This window comes from Coccinella septempunctata, chromosome 7 (genome assembly GCF_907165205.1).
Source record: "Coccinella septempunctata chromosome 7, icCocSept1.1, whole genome shotgun sequence".
Taxonomy (NCBI): domain Eukaryota; kingdom Metazoa; phylum Arthropoda; class Insecta; order Coleoptera; family Coccinellidae; genus Coccinella; species Coccinella septempunctata.
Window position 1 is genome coordinate 14,609,432 of NC_058195.1, and position 22,612 is coordinate 14,632,043.

General features: G+C 35.9%; 1 protein-coding gene across 2 annotated transcripts in view; it reads right to left on the bottom strand.

The window, feature by feature from the left end:
* Positions 1-22,612, bottom strand: part of LOC123317565 (runt-related transcription factor 2) — a 62,472-nt gene that overhangs the window by 26,225 nt on the left and 13,635 nt on the right. For both annotated transcript variants that reach the window (XM_044904152.1, XM_044904151.1), the window contains exon 4: positions 3,583-3,696. In XM_044904152.1, the coding sequence (XP_044760087.1) occupies positions 3,583-3,696 (114 nt within the window). The remainder of the gene's footprint in view (positions 1-3,582; positions 3,697-22,612) is intronic.

Below are 22,612 nucleotides of genomic sequence, written 5' to 3' on the forward strand. Positions count from 1 at the left end.
CGCTCCCTAGAATCCTTTCCCGTTCCCGTTTCAGCGAGAACATTCGATCTACATCAATTGCAGAATAGTTTCAGCACGCAGAATTTGATCTATTATCTTTCTAGTGTAAAATCATTAGCCGTAGCTGAGGCAGATCTGGTCCGTAGGGTGGAACACGGGTCCTCGTAATTGAATTCTGAAGTAGACTGATAGAGGACCGAAGATGGAAATCAAGGAGATCTTTGAGAGGCGACGAATACTTCACCTTCAAATAATTACCCGAAACGATCAGATCGTTTTATTCTGAATGCTTTCAATTTTAGCATAAATAAGCCACGTCAAAAGTTTTTCAGTACGATAATTTGTATGGTTGAGTGTGTTTATTCAAACGTCTCTTCGCCAAACTTAAAGTTATCTTAGAAAAAAGTGTGTGTTCAAAACGCCACAGAGAAATTAAGGTGAAGGATTCGTGTTTATTAATACAGGTCGATTAGTATTACTCTTTTGCGACAAAATTCTCGAAGACGTAAATTTTGTACGCATACCTTATTGACAGTGGCAGTACGTCGGGAAAGGCGAGATCGGCAGTTGCGTCCCAAAAAATCTCGATCAGCAAAGATGTAAATTCTGACTTGTGTCAAATTATCAAAATCGAATTGCCTATGCACATAATGTATAGGAATTCTAAACATTACATATACTCCATTCAAATTTATTTTAGCAGTCGGTTGGCCATGAAATAATTTTCTCAAGTTTTTGTAACTAGAACGGAGTAAGGTTGGCACTCATGAAATGTCATTAATGGCATAACGCCGTTGCCACAACTTATATCAATTTTTATTACGAAAATGCCGAAAGTGATTGGAAAAAGAGACAGGGTTTCAGGAAGTGCTATTCAGAATTTAGGTCTGCTCATTCAAATAGTTTTACCTGATAATGTAAAATCCACAATACGCTAGACGGTAGCGAATATATTCAATGTAAGAGAATTTATATAATGTTTCATCTGAATCTAAACGACTTATATTTCAGCTGAATATTTCCTCAATAAGAAAGATTGAATGAAGAGGATCACAAAGAATTTCCTTTTATGTGTGGTGGCATTCAAAAATTTTATGTTTGAGTGAATTAATGCGAAAAGTTTACTACAGGATTTTCGATTAATGTCATCGTAGAATAAGTTCCCGAAAATTGATTTTTCTATTTTTCATTTGACTTGTCCTATACATTGTAAATGACTTAAGGTACCAATAAATACCTAATTATTATTATTATATCAATATTAAGATGAACAGCCACATGTACGCGCCAGTTGTCCTGTTAATTGTTTATTAATGTGAAAGTTCATCTTGACTTTAAACTTCCTTTAATTCCTTTTACTAACATTGATGCAAGATGATTTTTGTGGAAGAATTTAACATTTTTGTAATTCTGTTGATTCCATCGGGAGATACCCATTCCCATGCAAATACTGCATCATATGCATTTCATCTTCGGGTTAATATTTTTGAAATCTACAACTGATGTAACGTATCCAAACTTTAGCCAAAGAAGGTAACGAACATTAACTCTCCTCAAGCTAGCGCATTTCATGATATTATTCTGATCTCTTGTATTCTCCGTGCAAATAACTGGATTTGGTATGCCTTCATTCAGTTTGTATAAACTTCAATTATGTTTGTCACATATTCTCCGAAGAGATTCGACATTGTGGTAAAATACGTAATAACGAAACTTTTACGTAGAACGGGCACCATAGCGTTGATTTAAAACCCAAAAATGTTTTGACAAGTTTCATAACCCCACATTTTCGTACTATACAGAGTGAAATGTGTCAAATTTCCATGGCCAACCGAATGGAGTATAGCTCCCAATGAATTTTATAAAAATTTGAAAAATCAGTTAGGAATGCCGATATGTTAGAAATTTTTGTAGCGACCGCTCGTTCAGGTACCATCTTTATTCAGATGACGATAAAATCAGATTCGACCTTTATTTAATGTTTTTACGAATTTCCAATAGTTTCAGTTCTACATAACAAAGTAAAGATCGTTGTTACTTTAAACGAATTTTTGTCGTATTTGATACTTCATATACCTGTGTGCTGAATACAAAATACTCCTAAATTTTCGACAATGTTTTGAATACTTAAAAAAAAATTGTTGGTTCAATACTTCGTAGAGTAGGCAGAGGCATATACAGTATCTTTCTGATACGCTCGAGTATGTATAGTCGATTCAAGAATGATTGACATCTCGGGTGGCTATGGAAAATCGAATTTATGTTGGTAATAGCCCATAAGTTGAGATTTTGTGTTGCGGAATTCATGTTGGTATTGTGAATAAACATTGATCATTCTTGAATGGACTATACAGTATTAATGTTAATATCAATCTGACACCCTCGAGTATGTACACCTGACGATTTTTTTTTACATCTTTGAAAACTTCCAGACGCTTTTCCCACCGCTGAAAGTGCATACTTCTTAAAACCTTTTTTCCTTCTGCCATCTTATCTCTAAAATCCACTAGGTCTCCACGACGCTCGAGTAAATCCCGATTTAGCATCGTTCGCTCATCATATAGTATGTACACCTATATGAGAATTCACGTTTCAGAAATAGGAAACTTCGGCATATTCAGATCAAATTTAACTTTCTTCCGAAAGACGTAATAACTGGGCGGTGAACCCTTTGAAACAGATACATCATCGTGAACCGGGTGCGATCAAGATTGTTCAGCAGCACTTCAATGAACCTTTTCGGGGGGACATAAAATCTAGGAATGCCAGGCGTTCCCTCAGAACTTTGAGTGAGCTTCATTTCACAGAGGTTTTATGACTGAGTTTGTTTAATCTCGAAGACTGTGTTTATCTTCCACATTTGTTCCTCTTGTGTGGTCATAATACTCTCACTTTGTACGTTGGGAAATATTAGATTACAATACTGACGAGAATATACAGTTTGGGTCATGAAGGCTATATGTAAGTAATATCCTGCCGAACACTTCTTTCAGATAAGATGGTCTTTCTGCATTAATTACTATGAAGAAATGGAAATGAGAGTGAAGTATAGGTCACACACAAAATGTATATTTAGAGCATAGTGTAACGTCCAGCAGAAAATAACAGTTTCGTTGAAATTGGCATATGATTGAGCTGTGGTCAAAAATATATAAAATAGAGGGAAAAGCTAAAATGAAGATGTTATACAGGAATACCACAAAACTATGAGATCTATTTATAGTTGATATTCATCATGGGATTCTATCAAAAAAGGTTTTGAAATGGTAAATTCGTAGAAAAAAGGTCAGTAATTAAAATATAACATATAATATAATGAGAGCCATTGCCAACTAAAGTGTTAGTGAAGAAGCTCAAATTCATAATGATCTAAACAAATATCTGATTGATATTCTCTATTTTATTTTTCTAGAGTTCTATGTCGTCAGTTTTCTTCCGAGCGATCCTATAGTTTTTGAAATTCTTTGAATATTCTTCGTTTTGTTGGTTGATTGGATTGAGTATGCTGGTTAGGAAAATTACAACAAAACGTTGACGCGAGTTCTACAAACAATCTTGTATAAAATGAATTAACATACTCACTTGTTTTTGATCTAGGCTCCCGTGGACCATCAACGGTGACTTTGATGGCTTTATTATAGGTGGCAACTTGTGGAGGTGTTGAGGAGATCATTATTGTGAGAGTGAAGCTTTTTCCTGAAAAAAAAAGATATTTTTCATCAAGAGATGATAATGTAATTTCTCAGTTTTATTGAGTTCTATCGACTTTGTCATCTTATTCCACTAAACATTCATCCCCAGTTGGAAAACAAAGCAAGATAACAAATGATGATATTAGGGTATATCAAACAGACAAACGGAATTAGCAGGAAGTCATCATGTTCACCATTTATGTTTCTATGGAAATGTGACCCCCAAAGAAACAGAAAGTACCGCAAATCAGAGCGAAAATCAATTTGTTAGTATAGCAACTGACTATATGGATTGAGACATATGGGTTAACACAATTAGAAGTAGGTATACAGGGTTTTTCACGAGTAGTTGGCCATAGGCTAGTAGTGAATGAGAGTCACCTATAGGCCTCTTCTTATTTATCTAAGGGCCATACGTTTGGAAGTTATACAGGGTGATTTATGGATTTCGGCCTTAGTTTTCGATATCTATAACGTGAAAATGAGTGGTCAGGTTTGAAGTTTTGTGGGCTTGTTGACTCCCAATTACACTTCAAGATGTCACATGCAATTTCAAGATCATCAAGACAGTTTTCAGAATATTGAGATTTATTTTTCAAACATCAAAATCTATACAGAGTGTACTTGAAGGTGTGGCTTTTTTTCAAAAGAAGGTAGAACTGACCAAAATGAAGCGTTTCACCAGAAATCACCTATACAAAACTCTCAAAATAACAAAATTGAAAGGAAAATCGAAAATGATTACTGAAATAGATCCTTATAAGACCCTAGACCGTTTATTAGCTGAATTATCGCAAAGCAGTGGGAGAAAACTTATCTCCAAATTCGACAAGGGGTGTGTTCATAAACTTACTCCGAGAGTAGAGTATGAGTATGGTCATGCTCATAGAGCATACTCTGAGGAACTAAAAGTACGTTTGTGAACACTTCGGGTAATCAGAGCTAACTCAGCGCTTGCTCTGAGTAAGTTTGTGAACGCAACCATAAAAGTGGTTTCGTTTAGGATATTGGCAAGTTGGATATTTACATGGTGATGAGAATGGAAAAATAGAATAATACTTCAAAATCTCACCAATTAAATTCGTCTGAATTATTCACGAATTTTTTCATAATGGGCATCACAATCTTCTTGTTCGAACATTCCAACAATCGAATGAAATGGGGAAACATCATAGTATTTTTTTAACATAACTAACATAACACTTTCAAGAAACTTCCTCGATTTTCAACATTTCTTCTTCACCCTAAATAGCACGATACAACAATTATGATTCTCTCAAAAGTGACCTGATGCATCTAATCCGATGAACTTGGTACTGAACAATTCATTCTCTAGCCATATGTTTATGTTTTGTTTCGTTTTTGCGATGCCGGGGTCACCTTCCACAGTCCCGTACTTGAAATTCAAAGAAATTTTGTCGAACTTCTAGGGGTTGTATCTCAGCCATCTTGATTATTTTATATAGAAAATTTTTGGTTAAACGACTTATTTTGATGAGTTCTACCTTCTGTCAAAAAAAAGCCTCACCTTTGAAAACACAATGTATTGTCTGAAGCAGTAGAAAAACTCTGGTTTTCAAAGTTAAAAAAAGGACATTTTGAAAATCAAATTCAATTTCCGTTCCGAAAGAGAAGTTCCTTTTTGAAAATACGGTCCTGTTTTCAATTATATGTTTAGTTATAAATTTCATTGCCGCTTGTCGGTATTTTGGATATCATAAGCCCTCTCTTCAATTATATTTTATTCCGAAAGATAACTAAGTGTTCGAGCACGTTGCCAAAAACTATATGTACTTCAAAAAATGTCAAATGAAAGCTTCATGTTCAGAAATAATCGCGAAAATCAGCTCATCAGTTTTCAATTTGTCAATAAATTGACAACTTGAAATTCCCATTTGTGCCGCTAGATAAGTTGATTTATCTGCTATCTATTTTGCATGAAAGATCCATGTTCTCCTAAATGCCAACAAAAATGCACTGAACGGATTTCTAATCACGAGAGGCTACTTATTTTTCAAAGGTACTACGAGATAAATACTTATAAAAGAAAGCGTGATTTTATTAAATGTCACACAGAGAAAAAAATTGAAGAAATTGCATACCAAGCAAAACTCAAGACGTAAAAGTACAATCATATTCTACTTACCAATTAACCAAAAAAAAGTTTAAAGTTTGCAAAACAATGTCGGTCATAGATTTCTCCAGGGTGAAGATTTTTCTCAATCATAATTAAAAAAAAATGAAAGTCCTAGGGCTTGAATGCATCAGAAAATGTTGTGAAGTTTAAGGACTTTTATTTTTTTCAATTATGATTGATGCAAAACAATGTTTATTAATACATTTTATGCCTTTGCATACGCAGCCAATATCATAATGATTTTCTTGGCTCTGATACCGCTTTTTCTTCAAACTTTAATCGTTTACAGGAAGCAATCTGATGAAAAAACTGAGTTTTTCTTGGCAGTCCCTTCTTATGATAAGCAGAGATACAAAGTGATACAGGAAAACAAAATCAATACGAAACTGACTGATTGAAGGAAGGAAAAATTTGTTAGGTTCCATTTGGAAGTGTCAGCGTTGAAATGGAATTCATCCGGATCGAATTTCGTTATTTCCCACCTCTGATTGGCGGCAAACACGCTAAAACCACGAAAACGACAACCTTAACTGTGCTTCCGTCAAAAACAACGTCTGTCTGGAATATCAGGCTGTGCGTTTCGTTAATCAACCTGTCTTTTCCGAATCGTTCTTTTATGGGCGAGAAGGGCACACCGCAGAGGTATTGTGTTATGTCACGCGATCAACTTGAGGGCTGGAATGGCCGTAGACAAGACCGCGACAGGTACGGAGTTGCTCTGTGGTTCTGGTGAACCCCTGCCAGGTTAACCTCTTAGGTAGTGTGGATGCTTGTTGTTTGGACGTCGCGTATATGGGAATGTTCGACGCCGTTTAGCCTTGCTGTCCTATTCAGCACCAGGTACCTATATTTTTCATTATGAAATTTTTGAAAATGGACCCTGAGTAGCCAAAAGTTCAGATAGGTCAATAATGAAGTAGTCCTCTATTGGAACGGATTCACAAAAGGATATAGATATTCCATAAGTACATCGCATACAACAATCTGAAATCTGGGCATTCATGTTCTTTATCCTATATAGCAGCGCACAAGTTGAAACCCAAATGTGTCTGGGAATCTGGGTTCAGCTATCTATATAGCACCGCTCACTTGAACTTCTTTCCAGTATAAAGGGTATCCCAAATTGCTTGATTTGGCTGTTTCTGCTACTTCCAGAGTAGATAGGTAAAAACGTCGAAATGGTTCACGATTTTCGATAAAAGGCCATTGGGGGAAAACGTTTCACGATATCTTTATTTATCTTGAAGATCTCTGAATATTCTAGGGATATCCGTGGATATAAAATTTACATCCATAAGATATCCACCTACAGGATATCCCATTAGCATTCGCTCAGTCTTTCCATAGGATACATACTCGTATAACATATGTATATGTTATGTGATACTTATTTTACGTCCATCATGGACTCCTACTGGATATCCGTTATGAACATCTTTTTGACATTGCCTGCATTGAGTTGTTCAAGGACTATTTCATATCATATGTAATCCTAAACTATTTCTTGACCGACTGAATAAAGGCAATGTCGAAAAAATCTCCTATCGGATATCCAGAAGGTTTCCGTGATATAAATAAATAAGGACCAAATGAAATTTGTCCATATCATAGTTTTAATTTAAACCTTGATCGACATAATATAGACAATGTCTTGGAAAATGAAGCCCGAAGTGAACTTGCAACAAGCATTATCAAACAAACAATATCAAATATTCCCTCAAGACGGACGCCCTAAACCCTAAGAGGACATGGCTTGTATGAACGTTATTGAAAATATGATCCATAACTAGGAGAATCGTATATATTATATAAGATGGGAATCCTTTTAAGGTACATATTTCGTACATAACAATATACCTACATAGACCAGAAACGGGCGTCTCTTCGACCTGTTTTTGTGTTATCCTTGCATGGATATCCATTAGTTTTAAGACTTATTTAGTTGTTATTATATGGAATTTCTGTATTGTTCGAGTACTATTCAATAAAACAGTTGATTATATAATGAATATGTTCCTACAAGAAATTCATTAGACTTTGTAGCTAGGACGGTTGAAGCGTAGACTCAGGATGCGAAGTCCACACGTAGCCACGAGTTCGATTCCGGGCCAAGTGTAAAAACTTTCTAGTAAGTAGGGATACAAATGATATATAGCAGGTTATTAAGGCACTGGGGAGGAGAACATGCATTAATATAACAGGGTCTACCCAGAAAATAACACATCTAGGACTATTGTTAACGTAGTGGCAAATGTTCATTTTTGTACAGTTGGGATATGAAATTTATATCCATAAGATATCCAACCATAGGAGTAAGTAGGATATCTCATTAGGATTTGCTCATAGGATATCCATTACGGACATACATAAGATATCTGTTATGGACATCCATAAGATATCCAAAAAGAATGAAGTGAAAATCACGTCCTTGCTTGTTCATGCTGAGTATTTTGACAGGAGCTAGGATAGGTGGTGAAGAACAAGACTAAGCTGAACTAAATGCCGACGTTTTGTCCGTATATTCGAACTTTTTCAAGGCTGTATAAACGTATAAAGATTTATCAGTATAACATATAAAAACAGTTATTGTTGTTAGCTGTCATTATTATTCGAATGTTCGAATAATGGTTGTTTTGCACACTAAATATATAATTAATTGAAACGAAGTACTGCAGTGTGTAACTACACACTGCAGTACTTCGTTTCAATTAATTAGTCATTATTATTGTTTTGACTGTTTTTATGTGTTATACTGATAAATCTTTATACGTTTATAAACCCTTGAAAAAGTTCGAATATACGGACGAAACGTCGGCATTTAGTTCAGCTTAGTCTTGTTCTTCACCACCTGTCCTAGCTCCTATCAAAATACTCAGCATATCCAAAAAGGTCACACTGTCACAACCCTTGGACATCCATAGGATATACTAGATCCTATTTTTCGGACGTCCTACATATCCATCACGGATAACCATAGTATATTCATGGGATGTATGTGTGCTATCTGGGATATAACCAAATTTTGATAGTTGGTCAATTTATAAAATGTGCTTTATTTTCGAAGTAGCCAAAGTGTGAATATAACCTTAACCGTGCTACTAAATCTGTGTATTTAAGACCCAGAAGTGATAGACCACGTTTTTGAACGCTCGTAAAAGATCATTTTCAACTATGTATTTCGATGAGAAAACAGCCTTTCCGTATTCAGCAAGTCAATGTCAGCGAGTTGCTACAGGTATTTGAGTTTGCCTAAGCACAGTCAGAAGATATCTCTATAACCTATAAAGTTATTCTAACATCGAAACGCTTGTAAAGAAGAGTTGGCAAGATGAATATCGACATACGTATCGCTTTACTGACGAGTCCTGATATGGCTGTTTTTCTGATAGTCCACGAGTACTAGTAAGACCTTAGATTCGCCTATTCGAGCTGATACGCCTCGGCCGTAGCTCGGTCCTGCGGCCTCGTAGTTCGCATCGGCCTTGGCTCGGACCTGGGGCCCTCGTCGTTCGCCTCGGCTGAAATTGAACTTTTTCGAAAATTATTTTACGCAACTTTCCGCGCTTGGATCTGGACGTATGGGACACCTACGTGAAGGGCGTTCCATGGACTCGAAAACTCGGGCTTCGCCCTCGTTCCTTCGGAGTCCTGCGGGCTTATCTAGAGCGTTTTACTACCCCTTTTTTTACCAATTCTATGATCCTTATTCTTTTAGTATTATGTACTGACGATTGTGATCACGTCCACGAAGAAACCGTCACTCTGTTCAAGAAGTCCATCCCAAGTAGAGTTATGGTTTGGCGTGGAGTTCGTTTCGATGGCAGAATTGATTTATTGGTACTTCCAAAAACCAATGGAGAATTCCGACAATTTAACGCATCTATTTAAACAGTTATACATATTTCTAAAGAAAACTGGGTATCTCCTTCAAGTAATCCTTAATGCTATATCCGAAGAAAAAAAATAATTCATTTAATATCATCAACCTTTGACGAGCAGTTCATTTAAAATGCCTATCCAGATCAAATTTGGATCACAGCAAACATTTAAATGAAAATTGATGACTTAAATTGTATATTCCATAAATATTCACATTCAAAAACCTCTCAACATTTTATATCCCGATGTTTGCACCCCTAGAAAAGTCGTAGCACGTCCTCTTACAAACAAAATTTGATAGGAACTTAAGATTTTGGAAGAGTGATTTTCGATATGTCAAAATAGTAGGTCAGTATGTATGTATGCAGATGATGTATGTATAGTCCATTCAAGAATGATTGACATCTCGGGTGGCTGTGGAAAATCGAATTTAAGTTGGTAATAGCCCATAAGTTCAGATTTTGTGTCGCGAAATTCATGTTGGTATTGTGAATAAACATTGATCTATTGACCTATTATATGTGAATCTATGCACTTAGCGACGGTTATTTCGATTTTGTACAGCTGTTTATGCTCTTAATTCAATCGTATAAATTGAAAACACAATTGTGTCAATTTTGAATGCTGATTAATATGCTGCAAATCTGAATATTTCTTATTTTCATATACTTTTCTAGGTTATATTAATATATTCCAGTTCTGTGATTGAAAGTACAGAAATTTTTAAAGATCTTTTGTGACCAGATATTAAGCTGCGCCTGGACTTCCAAGACCTACTAGGATGTCAATCATTCTTGAATGGACTATATGTAACTATCATAAGCGTGAAATATACATATTCTCTCGCATTCGAACCAGATAGAAATGTACAAAATACATTTGGTTCGAGAGTCAAGGTGATCAAAGTGTAACCTATAACATTCCGGCAACACGCAAGAATGGAGCAGCTCTGTGGTGACCCTCTCCGTCGGATAGAAACTGCGGTGAACCAGGGACGGTTGGCCTTCGCCACGACGCATTGGCGTCCCGCATGTGGACGTAGGCCGTGATCGAGTACATTGTTATGCCGACGAAGACGGCCATAGTTGGATTCACCTAGGCCACTTGGGTAAATCCCTGGAGGCGCCAAGCTTTCGAAGGGTTCTTTCAACGAAAACAGCGAGAAACATCAACATAGAGGCTTGTCAATCGGATCGAAAAAAAAATAACTCTTCGAAGAGGAACAGTAGAGAACACGTAGAGTGGCTTTTTTTGAATTATCTAATAGTGACTATATCTCAGGTTCCACAAAAATCGCTAAAAATTGTCTGTTTTGTGCTGACGACAACAAGCTTATAAATTCAACTGTTATAAAGTTAGGGAGGTCGATAGTTGCAGAACTTTTATCTCTCCGAATTTGAAAACCTCTACATTTTCCTTAGGATGGGCCATTGGTTCGATATGACAGGAAAACCGGAAATTTCGAGGTTTTTCGCAATTTTCTGCCTGAGCCGGTTCTGCTACGAGCCACTAAACTTCAGATTCATATCCAGCACCCCAAAAAAGATATAATTGCGTTGAAAAACCTCCCACCGCACTCATGTTACCAAAAAAATTCTATTTGATCATAGTAATATACTATTAGAGTATTTATTAATATATTGTATTTTACTTCATGTGATAATGGTGATTTTCTTCTCCGATTTTTTTCCATTTTCAAATCGAATCAAATATATTTTTCGCAAATGTTGGCATTCATCACAACAAATGGGATAGATAGAGATAGGTATGACATTTTTGCTACTTTAGTGTTTTAGAATCGTCATAAAAAATTAGTCAAATTTTAAGATTTCTATATTATGGACGTAGCCGTACATGACAGGATCATTTTCTGGGGGAGTCTGGAAAGCTCAATGCAGTCCCTCAGCTTTATACAGTGGCGGATCCAGGTGTGATTGGGTTTGGGGCGCAATAATTTCATATTTGAAATACTGAAACGTGTTTGCTGATATAAAATACGTATATCTTTATAATCGTAATATAAGCTTTATGTTTGAAAGAAAACAACTTTGAAAGTTATACTTATTTGAAAGTAAAAGGAAATAAAATCATTTTTCGATACTCGAAAAAAATCAAGTTCTCAAAGAGCAACCCTTCTAGTTATATAATCACGAAATTTCATCGAGCTTTGTGCAATCGTTCGGTCTTGACGAATTTTTGAGCAACCACATCGTTTTGGGTGATTTTCGAAGGTCAATTTTCAAGACGCGTATCTCTCGCACAAATCGTCGTAGATCAAAACGTGATACATTTTCTGAAAAAGCAACTCTTCCTGTAATAAATCTTGAAATTTCATCGAACTCGGTGCCTCTACTCTGTAATCTGTGCTCGGTGCAGTGGCAGTTCCAGAAGTCATGTTGGTGTGGGGGCATAATTTCATATTTAAAATGCTGTTTGTTATTTGTTGATATAGAATGATTAGGTATCTTTCATAATTGTAATGTATATGCTACTTATACAATTATTTGGAGAGGAAAAAAATTTCATTTTTCGATATTCTAAAAATTATTTCTCTCAAGGCGGGGGGGATTATTTTCCCTATTGCCAGCCGCCCTTCACTGGAACGGCCCTTGGCTATATACAGGGTGTATTTGAAGATGAGGCTTTTTTTTCAACAGAAGGTAGAACTGGTCAAAATGAAGCGTTTCCCTACAAATCACCTATACAAAACTTTCAAAATGACAAAGGCAAAAAAAAATTGACAATGATTAATGAAATAGATAATAATACGATCCTAGACCGTTTGTTAGCTGAATTATACCAAAGCAGTGGGAAAAAACTTATCTCCTGATTCGACCATTTGGTTTCGTTTAGGATATTGGCTCGTTCGATATTTACGTGGTAATGAAATTTACCATTTATTTTTCAGTAACTTACACGATTTTATGAAATGGCTCATTTCGATGTCATCTGACAGAAGAGACTTAGGACACAGGTGTGAAAAATAGAATAATACTTCAAAATCTCACCAATAAAATTCGTCTAAATTATTCACGAAATTTTTCAAAATGTGCATCACAATCTTCTTGTTCGAACATTCCAATAATTGTCGTAAAAATGGGATGAAATGGGTGAACGTCATAGCACTTTTTCAACATAACTAACATAAGCATTTTCAAGAAACTGCCTCGATTTTCTACATTTTTTTTCACCCTAAATTGCATGATACAGCAATTATGATTGTCTCAAAAGTTACCTGATGCATCTAATCCGATGAACTTGGTACTGAACCATTCATTGTCCAGCCATATATTTTGTTTCGTTTTTGCGATGCCGGAGTCACCTTGCACAGACCCGTACTTGAAATTAAATGAAATTTTGTCGAACTTCTAGGGGTTGTATCTCAGCCATCTTGGATGTTTTATTCGGACAATTTTTGGTTAAACGATTTTTTTTGATGAGTTCTATACCTTCTATCAAAAAAAGCCTCACCTTTGAAAACACCCTGTATATTTATAGTGTATATACGCCCGTTTTCCATATTTCAAAAACTGAAATAGACAGTAAAAACACATACCGAATTTCAGCATCAGAACAAACTGAAATGAAAATATCCAAAAGATATTTTAGACTGAGGATTTTACAAAAGCCGAAACGGTTGATTGCCAGCCTCGCGTGTATGAGGGTTTGCTGCCCGTCGGACCGATATATTCCACAGCCGCCGTTGATTTCACGGCCCGTCCACCCCGCAGAATCGAATTATTCTCGAATCCGCTTTTTTCCGTGAAAAATGTGCAGCACTTGATGTGTTTAACCCCGCCATTAGGGTTTGTGTGATACCTCAAACATACCGCCGCAATATCAGGCTGGTTGCGACCGGTTTTTTCGGGGAGATTTGTTGATCGGGCCTAGTGGCTCATTTGCCATTAATTGGCTCTTCTCTGATCCAAGTGCTTCCATGCCGAATTTTCAGAAATATCACCAAGTCTTTTTTTTCTGTAAAATAAGTCATTGGTAATGTAGGATCCGCAATTCCAAACAAGCGATAAGACACCTGCTGTCAATATTTGTAAGTAAAAAGTTAATAAACCATTGTTTGTTTACATCAAGACGAAAAAGATTCTTGGCGTTTTGGATCGACTTTGGCTTCAATAGTTTATGTACCAAGAACGATAAAGTGTCTGTTACAGTCTAGCCTGCAAATTGATAGCAGAGGCGCAGCCGAGGATAGCAAGCAGGCAAGACAATATTGACAGTTTTTCTTCTTCTTCTTCAAGTGCCATATCCGCGGCGGATGTCGTCAACCATCATAGCTATCTTGACTTTGGAGACAGCGGCTCTAAAGAGATGTTTTGAGCTGCATCCAAACCACTCTCTCAGATTTCTCAGCCATGAGGTTCGTCTTCTTCCTACGCCTCTTTTGCCTTCTATTTTCCCATGCATTATTAATCGTAAGATATTGTACTTCTCGCCTCGCATTATGTGTCCAAATATTGTAACTTTCAGTTCAGACAGTTTTTGCCGATGTGCAAATTACATTTTTTCGTCGACCTCACATTCCTTTATGAAAGTGAGAAGTTACCCGTTCTATAACCTCATCTAGGAGTCAGTAATTGCCAATTCCCTGAGCTCTGGTGTAGTGTTACTGTTATCCATATCGCTATCACTATCTATTCTTGATTATACTGAACACTAACATTGAGACCACGTAGCTAATTCACTGGTTAAATCTAACCGATTTAGTAAAAAATTAATTTAACAACATCAAATGGCAGTTACTGTCACAGGCACTTTTGTTTTCATCAAATTCTGTATTCACAAAATTGATTCAATCGCCCTTGGCTCTAATATATTGCCTAGTGACGAAAAGCTGGCCGTAAAGTTAATCAGTACGAAAAGTGAATCAGGACGAAAAGCACCTACCCGCCTTCAAAAATAGTCGACTTTTCGTTCGGAAATTAGTACGTAAAATGTCATTTTTTTGTTCAAGTCGACGAAAAAATACATTTTCACATAAATAATACATACAGCGTTCTCACTAATGTGTGAATCCTGCAGAAAATAGAGTTTAAAGGCTTTTGTAAGCAAAATGGCGAAGCACTAAACATGTATATTTTCAAACTTTGCAACAAGATTTTGGTCGATTTTCATTGTCATTCTTGAACAGGTATTCTCACGAAGTTTCTGTATATTTAATGTACCTAGGTATCTACTATTTCTTTTCTAAGTTTGTACGAATATTACCATGGATGCTCAACACCAGACTGTTTTTTTGTAATTTGGAATGGAAATAGTTGAAAAACTATATACATAGTATATTTCAAATTGAAAATACTGTATATGCCCTAGGTGTCTCTGATAATGAATTCATGGTAATCTGAAAGTTGGCTAGCCGTACGGAAGAGTTGAAAATGGTGAAAAAAAATGTTTTCGAGCGTGTCAGATTTTAAAGGATATTAATTGGACCCAAAGAAGGCTACTGACAATTCGGACGTGACGGAAGGTCACAGCGGTCCTTAGAAAAGGAAAAAAAAAATCGTTACTTATACATACTCGAGCGTGTCAGATTTTCATACAGATGGTTAATCTCGGTGTTGCAGTAGTTCTTAATCTGACAGTTTGAAGATTAATTAATCGTTTCTGTATTCATTATAAGAGTTGTAGGTACTTGAATTCTAAACAACTTTTGTCTGAAGCGATTTTTCATACTCTCAACCGTTTTCGAGCTAGAGGGTGAAACGTGCAAGGAGCTTAGCCACACATGCCAAAGGCCAAGCTCAATGTAGAAACCCAGTCTAATTTTGTGGGCAAAATTGGTGATACCTGAACTACAACTTTTTAACCCAACGATATAGAGGAAAATGAATGTACCATTCATGTCGTCTTTTTTCGAGAAACTAATAATGCCAAGTACATTCCTCTAGCTTCTTTTGTTTTCGAGTTATAGGACAAAATTCAAATTTCAACTTTGATCATTATCTCCGTTCCTGTTTGAGGATGTTGAAATGAAAACATTATACAGACACTTTTTTGATAGCAATCCAGTGGCGTACTATGATTTTTTCCAACAGGTATATTTGCTGAGCTACAACATGAAGATGTATTTTTTCTTATGGAAACAGTCGTTTAAAATGACCAAGAAAGAATCTCCATTTTTTTCTGTTTCAGAAATATATCATTCATCATACATCTTTTATGATGAATGCGAAAACAATTTGAAGCCCAGGAGAAGAGGTGATATACAAAGAAAACTGATTTTTGTGATCTTTATGGTAAATTTTTAGTGTTTCGACTTTCTGAAACTGTCTGATTATATTTTTTCCGTTATTCTTGAGTCATTAGCTTCAAATTAAGAGAAAAAGCCACCGCGCTCGAGAATGTACTCGTCACTTTTTTTTGCAACTTTGGAGCTCCAACATATTAAGAACACCAACGACTGTTCAAAATTCCTCTATCCAAATATCGTTAAAAAGATGCTAAAACGAAGTGCAAAGAACCGAGTGGTGAATCACAGGATTCCGAATCCAAACAGTGCCTGATTGGGCCAGAAGTCAAACACGGTGGACGAAACTCAATCGATTATGTACACTTTCGAATTTATTCCTCTGACCGCGGCAACCAGTGCCGCGGTAAGTTGACATTAAGCTTGATTTACGCCCGAAAAAAGTAGCCCCGATTCCACGGGTCGGCTCGGTTGTCCGGCGGCAGACCAGCTAGAATGGGAGTCTGGAAAATTGAGATCGGATCGGTGCAATGGGGAATTCTCCTCAATTTGGGTTGTCACTGCATATGCAAGTTTTAACTGAGTTTATATGAGTTTCATTCATGATTTTTTCAAATGCACCGCGGAAACTATTCAAAATCATCCTTCAAATATGGGGTTTTTAAATTTTAATCGCTTTGTGCGGAGTTTACGATTTGGCAACAGCGCATACTAGAAAATAAAAAGAATAATGGCTTGATTATAAAATAACAGCTGTTGATTTACAGCCATCATAAGGCGAGTACTCACTGGCGAGCCTCTACAGCAACCGGCCATAAAAATTCCATAACGACTTTCCTCGTTCGTCGCAGACTTTATAGGCAGCCATCTTTGTCTATCTCATCAAGATAATGCATTTGTTGTCCTTTATTATCAAGGCATATTTCAGCCGATGTTGACAGCTTGTGCAATTCTCACAAAACGCTTTAAACTTCGAATACCCAGTTTTATTTTTCATATTTAAGTGCTTAAAATATTTTTTTGGGAAACGGTTGAAATGGTTATTTCAAAATGTGACGTTTCGAAGATATTTCATAAAAAAAACATCATTTTCGTCAGAAGAAGTATTCCCTATTCTCTAATCTAACGCGACGCAGTTTGGAAAATATGACCTACGCTTCTACGCATTCCGTTGTGTGACAGACACGATGTGAATTTAACGTAGGTATACCTGGTATACTCTATTCACTTTCATAAAAGCCTTTGGTTCCGGTTGGCCATTTTCTTGAAATATTGATAATGTCGAAACGACGATACAACATTAATCAACTCCAATTTTTTACAAAACGCAAGAAAAATTATCAGAAGGTGTAATTTTCAATTGAAGTCTGTTCATTCTGATATTTTTTTATAATAGTAATGCTTATATTTTGAAATCGACGGTTTATCAGACGGTAAGGAACTTATTCGATGAAAGTGAATTAAGACTATGTTTAATTTGAATCTAAACGTCTTAAATATAAGACGTGTATGTAATGTAGTATGTATGTAATGTAGCTATAATAATAGCTGGGAATTACACTAAGTTCATATAGCTACATTTTTTCACAATTAGGAAGATTGTGAGTAAAGAGGATGATAAAAACATTTTCTCTATTGTTAGACCTGAAATGATGGTAAGATTTGAGGATTTTATTATCTAAAATATCAGCAATGACAAATTTGGAATGATAACTTGAAAAATGAACTATTGGACACACTACTCACTATTTTATGCCAAGATGATTTGGAATGAGGAGAGGGACGGAGATCACTTTTCAAACATTTAAAATCAATGGATAATAAGTATAAAAACAAAAGAAACGGAAAATTTTATGTGACCAAAAGCATGAAATTGCCGCCAGAATTTTATTGCGAAAATTTTGACAATAAAACGAATGTTTAGATGAAAATATTAGATAAGTGAGATTAGTGTTCCCAGATGAAACTTACTATGTAGCGTCTTCAGTAGTTGTCCTAGTAGTTGAGGAGCCCAAGTGATTCGGGAGTTACTCGATCGTATCAGATTAATATAAAGCCCGTTTGCAACAGCCGAGAATTCTCTGGAGAATTCTCTACAAAATTCTCGCAAGAAAACGGCAGAGATTATTTAGTACGCAACTCAACAGAGAATTCTACCGAAAGTGCGTATGTAACGGTACATAATTCACGGCGCATGAAATCTGGAGTAAATTTTCTAGAGAATTCTCGGCTGTTGCAAACGGGGGTAAGCGGAGATACTTTGGACATTGTATAAGGTCTTTATACAATGCTTTGGACCCTGTAGAGAACCCCTACCAAAAATTAAACCTGTATATAGAGGGAATTGTCTAGGGCAGCCTGTCAGAATTGTAAACAAAACGATCATTGCACATACACGAGCGTGTCAGATTGAGATATAAATATGTGATTAATTACATGTTGAAAAGTATATATTCTCTTAACCTGACAATTTAAGCGTGAAGAAAATGCGTGGGAGGGTGCCAAAGTTGCAAAAAAAAAACGTCACGTGTACATTCTCGAGCGCGTTGACGTTTTTTTTTTTGAAGCTAATGATTGGGAAAAAATATTATCTTACAGTTTCAGCAATCCGAAACAATAAAAATTGACCATAAAGGTCACAAAAATCAGTTTTTTTGAATTATCTCCTCTGGCCTTTCGCATGTGTGGCTAAGCTCCTCGCCCTTATCGCCCTCTAACTCGAAAACGCTAGGCGAAATCGCTCCAAACGGAAGTTGTATAGAATTTTATTATCTACAACTTTCATACTGAATACAGAAACGATTAGAGGTACAGGCAAGGATGCATTTTCATCATCTTCAAAGTGTCAGATTAAGAAACCCCCCCCTGATTTTCCCTATGCTTTGTGATAATTCAGTATAGGTCATTTTGAACAGTTCTACCTTCTCTTGAAAAAAAAAAGAATCATCTTCAAATACACCCTGCAGAAGGGTGAGTTTTTGACCCGTACAAATATTTTAACAGTAGATTATTGAGGTCAAAACAAACACTTTTTTCTCATACATTTTTTCCGATTCCCCCCTGATAAAAAGATATAGCCTTTTAAGTTTTTATAATGAGCTGTGCCATCCCTGGAAAAACAAAATTACCTTCAAAATAACCAGCTAAATCTATGACACTACAAATCTGTAGATTTTTCAAACAGAGTTGTTTTCAACCAATGTACCCAATTTTCAAATTTCACAGATACTTTCCAATTTTTAAACATCAAATTAATCGATAACGGCGCATTATAGGAGAAAATATGAAGAATACTTTCACAAAACGTTCAAATATTCATTAGTTAGCAACAGACTTAGTTCCAAGAGTTGGGTTCTTTGAATTTTTGGTATTTTCATAGTACGTAATGATCATAATGAGAAAACTGGAAGACGTAGGTGATTTCTTGTATTCAAAAAAGATTAATCAAATGAATGAAAAACCATATTACAAAATTCATTTCATTCGATGAAACCGTTTGTTAAATGAACTATAACATTTTTATGCTTTTTCAACTCTCTGTATCTCTTAAACCAAGCCGATTCGGAAAAAATGGTAAAGAAAAAAAATTTTTCTTCCGACCTCAAGGATCTACTATAAAAATATTTGTACTCCCTGAGGACTCCAAGATTCACCCTGTATTCCCTGAAGATGGCTGGCTACAAAAAGTTTGAAAAAAATAATCAAAAAGCAGCCCAATATCGATGAAACCGTCCAAATTCAATGACATTTTTCCAAGATGATGCCCTTTTATTCTCAGAGATTTCAACGATGAATAAGACGCAAATCTTAAGTGGAGAAAGGAGCGAAAGAGCGAGGAGGAACACGGAGGAACCCCAGGAAAGGCACATCGTTTCCAGGCAAAAACTTCCTGCCGGATTCAAAGTGCGACCCGTCCGCGGAAAACCGAACAAACTTATCGCGGAAAACTGTCAACAGATTATGAAAGTTAATCCTCCGTGAAATAAGCTGTTTGTCTGGCGAACCCTTCCTCCTTTTCATTTTCCGACTCATGAATAAAAACCGATTGAATTCAATTCCGAGATGTATATATATAAAAGTTGAAGCTCTGGATTAGCGTGAAAAAACATTTGCTCTTTCGTTTCAGAAGGCTGTTTGCGTAATGGCCGGTCGGCTTTCCCCCACGATTAGAGTATATTTGAAAAGTTTTTCTCTGGTTAATTCCAGCTGAGGGAGATTTGATGAATGTTCATTAGTTGCGGATGAAGGAGCGGTCGCTTGTGTTTTCGTAGAGGCAATTTTTTAATTTGTTTTTCACAACTTGAATGCCTACCCCTGCATGTCTGTCGGGGGTACAATGAAAAAGGCAACAAATCAAAACGAAGAAATTTCAATTCGTAGTCTGGGAAAAAAAGGATCTCTCCGATGTTCTCGATTCGTTGTCGTTTTCTGAACTTTTTCACTCTAATTTTCTACCCCGATTCAACCACAGTAAAAAATTTGAATCTTATGGAAATAACAATCATTTTTTTTTTTGAATAAATTTAAACAACATTTGCATGAAATATACATAGGCTTGTTCCGAGAGTGGTTCACAACGGTTGTGAACTGTACAGAGCAAGCGCAAATGGATTTTCGCTACCATAAAATGGAATTGCGCTTGCTCTGTACAATTCACAACCGTTGTGATCCACTCTACGAACAAACTGAGGAACAAACCTACATATAAGGAGTTGAACGTTTTTTCACTCTGAAACCACTAAAGCTGTATCTGTAAATGGTAGCAACTCATTTTTTTGCGTCAAGATATCATGCCCAAATAGGTAACGATAGATAATGGAAGAGTGATGGTGAGATGAACATTTTGAATACAACAATTCTTTTTTTAGGAACCGAAAACTGACTCATGTCTCCTTAACCCATGGGAGAGTTGAACAGAGGGCGAAAGATACTTAACCATATGTTTGTGTATTAGGAAAAACATTGAAAGAAAACAATTTCCAAGGACCAACGATTGTTTATGTCAAGGTTTTCATCATCAGATGTATCAGCGTATAAAATACATATTTTCTATTTCAGAGTCACTCTTACTTATTTCCGAGATGTTTTTTACTTTTTTGAACCTTTGCATATTTCTTTATATTTATTTCTATTATTCAATTTTTTTTGAGGCTTATCTAAGCTCAGTGCGGGAAATTTGGACCGCTGATTTTGTCTCCCGACCATAGCATGGGTCAAGACTCCCGCACTTCCTTTTAGTCTAACTATTAGTGAAAAAGCTTATTGTTTGTAAAACAATATCAAGCAATGAAAGCAATAAAACTAAATACATTATTATTTAGTTATAAATATTATATTATATTATTGATATAAGTTCTCGGGCCAAAGATTCACCTAATAACATTTTTTAGCTGATATACAGGGTGGGCAAAATTCGTTGTCTAGTGAGAGGATCTCGAGAACTATAGCAGCTAGAAGAACATATTTTCGAGCTCTTTTTCGGAGAAACAAACAATGGTGAGAACCGCAGCCTCCTAGGATACTTCGTTTTTGAGCGTGACAATTTCGTGAAGTTATCATAACTTTTTTGTCTTTTAAGTTACGAACCTGAAACTTGAACATTCTACAGGCACTTCTTCACGTAGAATCCACTGATGAGCTCAAAATATTTTTTTTTCATTTCGAATCATTAGGTGCACTTTCATTTTTTTTTAAATGCAAACTTTTATTGAATTTGTTACTTTTGAATTGGAAAAATATCTGTTGCCGGTAGATTCTACGTATGAATGTGCCTCAGAAGGTTCAACTTTCAGATCTGTAACTTCGAAGACAAAAAAGTTATGAGAACTTTTCGGAATCGTCAAAATCTCAATTTTTCGTTTTAACTCGAACTCTAAAAATGATAGGCTGATTCTGTTATCAGATTTGGATTAGTCATGAAAAAAGAGCTCGAGAATGTGCCATCCGTTTTCTTCTAGCTGCCATAGTTCTCGAGATCCCCTCAGTAGACAACGAATTTTGCCCACCCTGTACTCGATTTAACTACACTCACCGGCAAAAAAACTTGGACATCTAAAATTTCGATAAAGTTCGTTGTCCAAGAACTTTAGTAATTTTTCATCGATATAAATCGTTTCTGCGCCAAATTGTAGATAAATTCTTTGCTAATGAAGCAAACTCCATAAAAGTGTTCCAAAAAATAATCTATTTATACAGGGTGAAGAAAACATGTATTTGTAGTCCAATTTCTTAAAACCCTATGAAGCATTTCGGGAAATTTGTAGAGTTTACTCTCATTTTTTTCAAAGACTATCCCTTTCGTCATTTTTAAGTTTTTATTTCATCTTGATATCTTGATTTATTAATTAAAAGGGGGGGGGGGTAATTGGTCAGAGGACTTATAGAGAAAAAACTCTGTACTTTTAACTAAGTCGACGTTTCATCAGCCTCTGCTGATTCCTTCAGGACTGCAAACAAACTTTATTTAGTCTACATTCAGAAATGTCACAACTAAAAATTTTTACCTAGTTATGTTACAGTAAGAAGATGTTATAAATTGTAAAAATCGTAAAAATCATGAAATCACAAGGAATCAATAAAACTCAAACAGCTTCAATAAATTAAGGTTATAAAGTTCATAGAAACACGATCACAGATCAGAACATAAATGCGCCCAGCTGAACACGATCGCAGCGACTCCTGGGAACGATGAAGTCACAGATA